Here is an 11,031-nt window from a genome sequence, read left to right on the forward strand (position 1 = left end):
CCCTATTAAAAATGGGGTACAGAGCTAAACAAAGACTTCTCAACTGAGGGATATTGATGGCTGAGAAGCACCTAAAGAAATGCTCAACATCCCTAGTCATCAGGGAAATGCAAATTAAAACAACCCTGAGATTCCACCTCACACCAATCAGAATGGCTAAAATCAAAAATTCAGGTGACAGCAGATGCTGGTGAGGATGTAGAGAAAGGGGAACACTCCTCCACTGTTGGTAGGGTTGTAAACTGGTACAACCACTCTGGAAATCAGTCTGGCAGTTCCTCAGAAAATTGGACATAGTACACCTGAGGACCCAGCTATACAACTCCTGGGCATATACCCAAAAGTAGCTCCAACATCTAACAAGGACATATGCTCAACCATGTTCATAGCAGCCTTATGTATAATAGCCAGAGCTGGAAAGAACCCAGATGTCCTTCAACAGAGTAATGGATACAGAAATTGTGGTACATTTACACAATGGAGTACTACTCAGCTATTAAAAACAAGTTCATGAAATTCCTAGGCAAATGGATGGAACTTGAAGATATCATCCTGAATGAGGTAACCCAGTCACAAAAGAGCACTCATGGTATGTGCTCACTTATAAGCAGATACTAGCCCAAAAAGCTCGGAATACCCAAGAAACCACCCACAGAACTTAAGAAGCTCACAAAGGAGTACCTAGGATTTTATGGTGATAGTCACTGACTAGTTTTCAAACTGAGTGTGTTCATGAGCTTTCCATTGCTGTGACCACACACTTGAGTAAGGAAAGGAGTGTCAGTCCATGGTCAGGAGACTGTGCTGACCTTGAGCCTGTTGGAATAGGAAGGTATTAGAGGGCAGGATGAAGCCAGAAGGGCATAGGCAGAAACAAATTATAATCTTCAAGAATGTGTGCCCAGTAAGTTTCTCCAACTAGGCCCTGGCCTAAAACTTGACATTAGCTCCTAAAAATTCTGTCAGTTGCCAGTGCAATGGGATAAACCCATTGATAAGATCATAATGCTTATGATAACAAGACCCCGGGTCAACCTCTGACTCCTGCTCTATTGCTGCACTGGAGACCAAACCTTCAACACATGGCCTCTGTGGGTAATTATCTAAGACATGAAGAATAAAAAAAATGAATTTCCATAAATGCGTATTTCTTTTTTAAAATTTTTAAAACTCAGTCTATTGGTTGGATTATTCTGCCACTTGCTTCATCACCCATAAATACATAAAAAACATAAAACTGCTTACAAAACTAACCATAATGTAATAGGCAATAGTTGAAGAAAACTCCTGAAATAATGCCTAAGGTTCAATGCCTGTACACTGTAATCATATGTAACTAGGAAAAAAGGTAAGGATTATATTTCTAAGCTCCTATATTGTTCATCTCTGCTTATCCTTTGAACCTTAGACTCACATTCTTAATACTGTTGATTGGGCCAGAATGGGATTCTGACACAAAAGCTGAAATACTAATCTAAACCAAAAAAATATATAACAAAGACAAATTCAAAATGAGTGGAGGACTCTTCAAATAAGTCCTCTAGAAAGTTCAATTAAAATAGAGAGCATGTAACAATTGGGACTAAAGCCAAGGAATCCCCAGGAGACTATAACCATGAAGTATTAGGAAACTCAATACTGGCCAGTAATCCAGCTTGTAGTTATGAAATGTTGCTGAGTTTCCCTGAAGTATGGGAGTCTATCTTCCTTCTAACCTTTAATGATAAAACACAGCTAAAGTACTTATTCTTGGGATACTAAGTTTTACTTCCTTTCTATCTTTACAACCATACCCCTTTTTTCTAGCATTATTTTAATCAAATAAAAACAAACATAGCAGGTTAAAATATGTCAAGCCAAACATGGTGGTGCATGCCTGAAATCACAACACTTAGGAAGCCCAGACAGGAAGGTTGGAAGTACAAGGGAAGCCTAAGGCTATATCACATCTCAAATACTTTCCTAGTGGAAACTTATGCTACTAGTTTAAAGCCAGCCTGAGGCTACATGATATTTCAATTACTGTCTTTGCCATAGAGAAACACCATTAAGCCAAGGCTAATCCGGATTTCTTAAATCTTTTCAGCTTAGCCCATGGGCTATAGCATAAGATACTGTCTTCAAAAGCTCCAGTCACAGGCCTTTGGTTTGGTCATTTGAGAAAATGTTCCCAGTTCTTCGTGGCTAAGCCTTTTCTCTAATGTGACCCTCCTCCCATCTCGATAGGAAAAGCTGAGGCTTCTGATGACAAAAACCAAAAATCTGCTGTAAACCATTTCAAACATAATAACATGATAGGTATAGGAGCCATGCTACAGAGTAACACTTCAGCAGTGTGAGTCGCTTCCTCATGATGCCCACAAAGTATTCAAACTGACTGGAACTAGCATGAAGGTAGTCCAGCTGATGGGTTAGCTGATTGGTTGTTGTACTTATTGGTCTGGGGGTGGCAGGGGAGCCCACTCTGCTCCTCTGGGGGAAGGTAGCTCCTCACTGCAGGTGCCAGGGAAGACTGCTTCTGGTGCGCTCTGCCTGGCCCACAGGAGTTCCAACTTTGACCCTTCAAACCCACAGTTGGTTGGTTGGCTGGTTGGTTGATAGTCCTTTGTTCAAAGAATTCTGAGCACCAAAGAGGGGATATCTGTTAGTTAGGCAATCAACCCCCACTTCCCATTTCAGCTCATATAAAAGGAAAAATAACATTAAAAGGGATATTTAGAATAAAGTATTATTATTACCATTATTGATGACTTAATAGTAGTTAGCAGTGTTTCAACAATGTATCCCTCCTTAAACCTCCCGAGGGAAAGGTGCCTAATATGTCTCAAGATTATTGGTGACATTAATATGTTTGCTCAATAACGAATAATGAAATGTATCAACATTTGGAACATTCACTTAATTCAGTAACTTGTTATTTTCCAAATGACCAACACTTATTACAAAATCATACATAGGAAATATGCACTTCAGTTCCACAGGCACTGGGCTGGGAAGAGGGTTCAGGTGAAGGGTGAAAGCATGAAGACCTGAGCTCAGATCCCCAGCACCCATGGAAGAAGCCAGACATGTCAGTATGTATGTATCTGCAGTCCCAGTCTGGGGAGGAGAGGCATGAAGATTTGCTGGCTATACACTCTAGCTAAGTCAATGAGCTCCAAATTCAGGGAGATACCCTCTCTCCAAAAATAAGATGGAAGAGCTAGTGAGATTGTTCAGTGGGTAAAGACACCTGCCCCCCAACCCTGAAGACCTGAGCTTGCTGGAATGACAACTGAATCTCTTAGTTGCCCTCTAACCTCCACTAGCCTCTGAGCACTGTGCTATGCCCACATCCACTCACAAACAAAATATGATTGTTAATGTTGTGAAAATAAAATGTTAATAAAAAGCAACAGAGGAAGACATTATCTACTTTAACACACACATGCACATAATGCATACACTACACATAAATACTACAAAAAAGTTATTGGTGTAATAAATAAACGTTTTCACAGTTAAATCACATCTTAAAATAATTATTATTAAAGCTAATTATTATTATTATAATATTTATTCATTTATTTACTTGGATGTTTAAGACATGAACTTTTCCCCAATTGCATAACGTAATAATTGCTTTTCCAGACAAGGTTTTTTTGTGTAGCCTCAGCTGTCGTGGAACTCAAACTCAAGAGATCCACCTGCCTCTGCCTCCTGAGTGCTAAGGTTTAAGATGTGTGCCACCAAATTTACTTCACATATAATCTTTAGAGAAAGATTCCTAGCCTATAATTTTGAGTCACTGAATTTATTAGGAATGGACTGTCACACGGTGGTTTAATGACTGTCAAATTAATCCAGTCCAAACGCTGTTTCCCCAATCGACCTCTGCTTCATTTAAACTTTGCTGATTATTCCGCATTGCAAAGAGCCTTGGGAATTATCGCTGCTGCAAATCTACAGAATCCTTACTGGAAACACAGTGGAAATATTATGTTGGGGGGGGCAGGGGACATGAGTAAAGCTTCCAAACTAATACATTAACGATGATTTCTTGATTTATTTATTTTTTAAATTTCCATCAAGAACAACCCACAGGAAATTCCATTAAGAAAACTGCAGTTGTTAGAGCCCGCATTTCAAGGCGTCTGACATCATCACGCACAAGCACAAGCAGAGTCAGGGGCCCGCCCTAGTCTTGCCTCCAGCTGATTGGCGTGCCCGGGCATGGTCGACGGTGCCATTGGCTGGCGACCGACGAGGTCGAACCCACTTCAAAGAGCCTCCCCAGTAAGGAAGCTTCCCCTCCGCGAAGCAGCTAGGAGTGCAGGCCGTCTCAGCAGTCCACGGGGAGTCACCAACACCCTCGCTTGTGTCCCAGGGCCGCCTGGGGACCTCCAGCAAGTCTTCCAGAGCCACGCGCAGGAGAGGTGGTGCCACCGCGCGCCAACCTGGCGCGGCCGTGACGTCAGGCTTTTGCTAGATTGGCAATTGGCTGGAGGCATGTGGCGCGGACGGGCACTCGCGAGAGTGATTGGACATGCTGTTAGGGGGCGGGGTCTGGAGGCGGAGCATGCAGCGGGGAGCGTTGAAGTACAGCGCCCGGCGCAGCAGCTTCTCAGCACCTGTAACTGGAATCTCTGGTAAGCTTTCCTTCTATTTGGGGAAGGATGGCGAGAAGGGGCCAGGAGGGTGGGGTTGTGTGAGGCTGAGGTGACACGGTTTCCTAGCTTGGCTCGCATGGTGGCCTTTGACAGTCGGGGCTAGGTGCCTGGCCCTGGAAAGCGTTGGATGGTCGGCTGCATGCCATTAGTGGAGCATCGGGTTCTCAGGGTTGTCCATGGAAACGCCCTGAGGAGCGAGCGAGCAATCCAGCAGTACGAGAAATGCCACAGTTCATAGCCCTTGGAGAGTAAAGTTATAAAGGGGGATTTGAGAAAATCTGGCCTTAGCTCCAGGATGGAGCATGTCACTTTTCTTCTTCCAAAAATGTACAAATAGGTCTACTCCTAAGCTTTCTTCTAGTTTAAGAGAGATTTGCAGGTGTTGTGGTTGGTAAGTGTCTACGTGGACTTTATAAAGAGATGGAAACGCTTCTCCTATGTGTTCCTAGATCTTTTTCTTGAGTTTGGTGATGTGCATTTGTACTTTCCGCGTCTTTAAATGGGTGAGAAAATGTCACTTTATCCTGTGATCATTAGGTTCATTCTTTATATCCTGGCATTATGAGTTAAAGACGTTATTTCAGAAAGTTTAGTGATTCTGCACGTTTGGGATCTACTAATTTATTAATGTTGTAGCTAAATCCTGTGAGTTGAAGTTCACTGTCGCTTCTAAAAGTGCTTGTGTTAGAATGTCTGTACTACATTTATATACCATTTAGAAAACTGTAATACAAATGACTTTTCTCTATGTTAGTGTTCTAGGTCGGATCAAACACTCTGTCACAATGCCTGAAATAAATATCAACCATCTTGATGAAAAACAGGTTCAGCTTCTAGCAGAGATGTGTATTCTTATTGATGAAAATGACAATAAAATTGGGGCTGACACCAAAAAAAATTGTCACCTGAATGAAAACATCAACAAAGGTACTGTCTTAAAGCAGTCTTTGTTATAAAGTGATTTGTCTAGACATTTCCAGTTAACTGAGAAAAATATGGAGGTCAAAGGAATGCATTCTTTTTTGGGGTTTGGAGATTCTTCCTGTGTATAGCTCTGGCTGGCTGGTTGTCATAGAAATCTGCCCGCCAAGAACTGAGCGATCCATTTCTTAATGCTAATTTACCTTCCATTCCAGGTAAATAATGTAGAAATAAAATCTACCTTTCTATCTCTCCTGTTTGTTTCCCTTCATTCATTTTATTTTGGGATCATAAAGAAGGAATAGACTATTATAGATCTTAAGTCTGTCTCTCTGAAGATTAGAGAGGAGCAAGTATTGAAGGGAAACACATACCTGCTCATACGAGTGGACACACACACACATACACACACTGCGCTCACACACACACAAAGCTGGATACCAAATTGTCTGTTTTAAAGAAAGAGCATTTGACATGCATCGAAGCTGCCATTTTCCCTGGTGACTGAGTCTTGCAGGTTTTCTAGAACTGTTCTCCGTAACAGCCACAGAGAACTTCAGTGGGTGTTAACCATTTTCTCCACTGCAGGAGGGAAAATGGGACAAACAGTTGCCACTCACTGACCAATCATATTTGTTTTGCTTTTAGGATTATTACATCGCGCTTTTAGTGTCTTCTTGTTTAATAGTGAAAATAAGCTCCTGTTACAGCAGAGATCAGATGCTAAAATTACCTTTCCAGGTTAGTATACTTAATGAATAAAGTAGATTTTGCTGGGAACTATCTTTTTTCTTACTCTAACGGAACTTCTTGGGAGTCAAGGTCCAAAAGGAACAGCCAGGCACATGATTTCATTTATATTTTATATTAAATAATCTTATCCAATGAGTATGTATAATGTAAATATCTGAGTTATCTGTATATTTTGATCTTGATTAAGAAAGCATTAAAACTTCCCCCTAAGTAAGTGTCTTTTAAAAAATACGTCTGGGAACCTGTTATAATTAATTTAAAAACTCTATTTATCTTATTACTTACAAAACATTTTCCCTTGGTCTTTCAAGGATTTGAAAATAAATTCTTGTGTGTTCATATTAATATTCTTCAGGTTGTTTCACCAATAGTTGCTGCAGCCATCCATTAAGTAACCCAGGTGAGCTGGAAGAAAATGATGCCATCGGCGTAAAACGAGCAGCACAGAGGCGCTTAAAAGAAGAGTTGGGAATACCCGTGGAAGAGGTGATCAGCCTTACTATTTTAGACAGCCTACAGCCTACATCTAAGCATGCTAAGACACTGGCTAATTACCAGAAAGAAGTTTTCAGCAATGCTTTGAGTGGAACCCAGTTTTGTACATATTGGCCCATGCTCTTCCATTAAGTTCCAGGCCAATAGCTTTGTTTTGAAACAGAATTTAACTATATAGCCCAAGCTTGCCTTAAATCCTTAATCCTCCTGCCTCAGCCTCCCAGCCACTGGGACTACAGCAGTCCATGGTTTGTGTTTTCTAACTTCCTGATTTTTAGAATCCTCCCTTCAATAAGGAATATTGCTACATTTGTGTTTGTTTATGTTTTATTGTTCTGGTCCTTGCTGCCCAGCTCTATGGCTCCAACAAGATGCTTGGTTTTGCCTCCTAAATGTTGGAATTATTGGCACACATCCCAAACCCAGCTAAGTTTTTATTTCTCTCTTTAAAAAAATACTTTTCTAGATTTGTTTATTTTTTATATGTCTGAGTGTTTTACCAACATTTATATGGACCATATATGTGCCTGGTGCCCAAGGATTCCAGAAAAGAGGGTGTTAGGTCCCCACACGTGTGCTGGGAACAAAATCTGGATCTTCTGGTAGGTACTGCTGAGCCATCTCTTCCGCTTCTTTTTTTTTAATACCTATTTTTATTTTGTGTCTTTTTTCCTGCATGGGTCTCATGTGTGCCATCTACATGCAGTACCAGAGAAAGCCAAAAGAGGGAGCTGAGTCCCTTGGAACAAGAGTTAAGGCCAAGTGTTAGCTGCCATGTGGGTGCTGGGACTCCAACCTTAGTCCTAGCATCTTCAACTCTTGAGCTATCTTTCCAGCCTCCCTCTTTTTTTCTTTTCTTTTATTATTTATTTATTCATTCATTCATTCTTGAGATTGATGGATCTCAAGTGGCTCAGCTTAAGCTGTAGGTGGAGATGACCTTGGTATGATGATCTGCCTACCTTTATTTTCCCAGTGCTGAGAGTACACATATACACCTTGGTGCTGGGGATGGAACCCAGGGCTTCATCCATGGCTGGCAAGCCCTCAGTGAGCTCAATCCCAGCACTCAGGAGGCAGAGGTAGATGATTCAGAGTTTGAGGTTAGTCATACTCTATGTAGGGAGTTCTAAGCTAGCTAGGGCTACATGGTAAAACTTCGCCTCACAACTAAGTTAGATAAGTAGATAGACAGACAGAGAGAGAGACAGACAGATAATATTTTTAGAAGGATCAATTCCAGTGAAAGAAAGGTTTATTTCAGTTTATTCAGATTTGTGGTTCATGTTCCTAAGGATGTCAACAAGAAAACATTCATCTCTGATTTGATCAATGATAATAGCCAACCTTGTAGACTTGAGCAAAACTATTGACTGATTTTAAGAAACAAATTTTAGGGCTAGCTAGCCTAGACTCAGTGTAGACCAGGCTAGCCCTGAACTCATAGAGATCTGCCTGCTTCAGCTTCCAGACAGCACGCTAGGACCAAAGGAATGTACCACCATGCCTGACTAAACTGTCCCCTTTGAAGATTAAGACCAAGTGTCTCATATGTAGTTGAAATGGCAAATGGTTTCAGTAATAGCAACTTTAAAGTATGGATTCTACGTTCTAGTTTGAATAACTACTCTTTAATATTTTGAAAATATTAACTTACATTTGGTCTCAGGAATAAAAAATTTTGACACTCAAAACAGTAATAATATTTCCATATATTTAAAATCTGATTATGAAACTATGCTGCTGCTGTTCAAGATTCTGTTAGAGGGCTGGAGAGATGGCTCAGTTAGGAGCACTGACCCATGTTTAATACTCAGCACCAACAAGGCAGCTTACACTCCTCTGTAACTCCAGGTCTAGGGGATCAGTTGCCCCCTTCTAGACTCCCAGGGCATCAGGCACACACCTGGGCACAGATGAATGTGCAAGCCACACACTCATACACAAAAATGAAATGTGAAGAATGAGACATGTTTGTTTGTCACTATTCAGTTTCCTTCTCTTATGCTGTTGTTGTTGTTTGTTTGTTGAGATAGGTCTCACTGGGCATCCCTGGCTAGTGTGGAACTCACTGCCTTAAACTCCAAAAACCACCTCTGCCTCCTGAGTACTGGGATTAAAGATACGCACCACGGTGCCTGACCTCATCAGTGGTATTATTAACTGATTTGTCTTTTTATGTTGTAGGTTAATCTAAATGAAATGAATTATCTAACAAGAATTTACTACAAGGCCCAATCTGATGGTATCTGGGGTGAACATGAAATCGATTACATTTTGTTTCTGAGGAAGAATGTAACCTTGAATCCGGATCCGAACGAGATTAAAAGCTACTGCTATGTATCAAAGGAAGAACTTACAGAAATTCTGAAGAAGGCAGCCAGTGGTGAAATTAAGTTAACTCCATGGTTTAAGATTATTGCAGACACCTTTCTCTTTAAATGGTGGGATAACTTAAACCATTTGAATCTATTTGTTGACCATGAGAAAATACACAGAATGTGAATGTGTTAGTGATTTGAGAATTTTGCTACCTAGTAAAAATGGTGTGGTTTGGTTTTAAATTGGGCTCCCTTGTATGATACATAGGTATTTTACAACTAAAATTTGTTTTGAGAAAAGATAAAAAAGAAAAACTCAACTAACTTACAGTTTTATATTATATATCATATATATATATACATACATACATACACACACACACACACACACACACACTCACTCACACTGATATTTGTAGAAAAACAAATCATTTAGGAGAGGTTATTGTGAAATTATGCCATAAATAAGATTAATTTAACCTGTCCAAATACCTGGCTATGACAAGATTGAAGAAAAAACCAGAACTCCTTACATTTTGACAGACACTTTCCAAACACTTTGTTAATTGCCAAGTGTTTTTTATATCATTTGATTTCTATCATAGGTTAGAAAATTGAACAGAAGACACTTCTTAGTTGCGTTGAAACAGCACTAAGGATTAAATGGGCAGGACTGGGGACAGAGCTCAGCGGTGCCATGATTGCCTTGCAGGCATGAGGCCATGGGTTGTTGGGTCCCTAACCCTAAAGATAATTGTAACAACAATAACAGAGCAGGTTCAGAGGATAGTAATGACTCCCTCAGTCTTCACACAGGATGATTAATTTCAGGAATTCCTGTACTCTGGATGCTCAAGTCTAGAGAAGATGATACTGCATTTGCATATAAGTTATGCACAGCTTCCCCCACACTTCACCTCATCTCTGGTGTGGTTGTAGCACCGAGCACAGCGTAAATGCTAATATAGATGATGTCTTACTGTACATGTGCAGTACAGATCAAATATTAGTAAACAGTTGCTCTGAGCCCTTGGGTGTTTGACTCAGGTTTGAAAGGCCAGTTCTGTGCACTAACATTTTGTCATTCTCAGTTGATCTGGTGCTGTAACCATCCTGAAATTATTATTTTACTACTTAAAGGTAACTGTTACTTTTGGTAGTAATGGTGACTGATTAGCTATTCAGCAAATCTGTTTGCAAACACAGTGAAAAAGATGGTTAGTCATAAGGTGGGAGTGAGTTCTACTTTAAAGAGTTGAGAAAACCTTTGACACTAACATTGCTGGGCCAGGGCCATCTTATTGTAGGGGTCTGGCCTGTGTCAGATGTTTAGTAGCATTAGCACCCCTTTGTTAAGACAACCCAAGAAAGGAAGAAAGAACTGGGAAGAGTGGGGAGGGGTGTTTTGAGACAGGGTTTCTTTCTCTATGTAGCCCTGGCTATTCTAGAACTCAATCTGTAGACCAGGCTAGCCTCAGAACTCAGAGATCCACCTTCCTCTGTCTCCCAAGTTCTGGGATTAAAGGTGTGCACCACATGCCCAGCAACAAACAATTTTAAAGTTTGACACCAAGGGCTCCGTAATGGGCTACTGTTCTATAATCAGGGCTTATAGAGGTGGAAGCAGGAGGGAGTAGCAATGAGAAAACTTACAATGACTAGATTGATGTTCCAGAATAGGCATATATTAAGATTTTGAGGTTATAGAATAGGCATATATTGATATTGTGTTTTGATTAACATTCTTTTTAAAACTTGCCACAGATGTGTCAAAGCTCTTCAGACAGCTTTATTCATAAATACTACATAATGGGTACTTTTTTTCTTATAAAAATTTTATAAATTTTTGCTAACTCAGAACAGTTGATTTATCATTGGGGATATGACTATGT

The 11,031-nt window shown here is 40.4% G+C and overlaps 1 protein-coding gene across 1 annotated transcript; it reads left to right on the forward strand.

The window, feature by feature from the left end:
* The first annotated feature begins 4,338 nt into the window (after positions 1-4,338).
* LOC308421945 (isopentenyl-diphosphate Delta-isomerase 1-like) lies at positions 4,339-11,031 on the forward strand. Its single transcript, XM_080918426.1, has 5 exons — positions 4,339-4,628; positions 5,404-5,576; positions 6,219-6,311; positions 6,679-6,809; positions 9,006-11,031. The coding sequence occupies exons 1-5, from the start codon at positions 4,489-4,491 to the stop codon at positions 9,321-9,323; spliced, it is 855 nt and encodes a 284-aa protein (XP_080774552.1). The 5' UTR covers positions 4,339-4,488; the 3' UTR covers positions 9,324-11,031.

The sequence above is a fragment of the Micromys minutus genome, assembly GCF_963924665.1.
Source record: "Micromys minutus genome assembly, chromosome: 6".
Classification (NCBI taxonomy): domain Eukaryota; kingdom Metazoa; phylum Chordata; class Mammalia; order Rodentia; family Muridae; genus Micromys; species Micromys minutus.

What these genes read in the sequence shown, in the direction of transcription:
- LOC308421945 (XM_080918426.1), top strand. Translation starts at nt 4,489, where the DNA reads ATGTGGCGCGGACGGGCACTCGCGAGAGTGATTGGACATGCTGTTAGG. An exon ending in TGCTAAAATTACCTTTCCAG is followed by an intron (nt 6,312 to 6,678) that starts GTTAGTATACTT and finishes AATATTCTTCAG; the next exon opens with GTTGTTTCACCAATAGTTGC. An exon ending in TGGGAATACCCGTGGAAGAG is followed by an intron (nt 6,810 to 9,005) that starts GTGATCAGCCTT and finishes TTTATGTTGTAG; the next exon opens with GTTAATCTAAATGAAATGAA.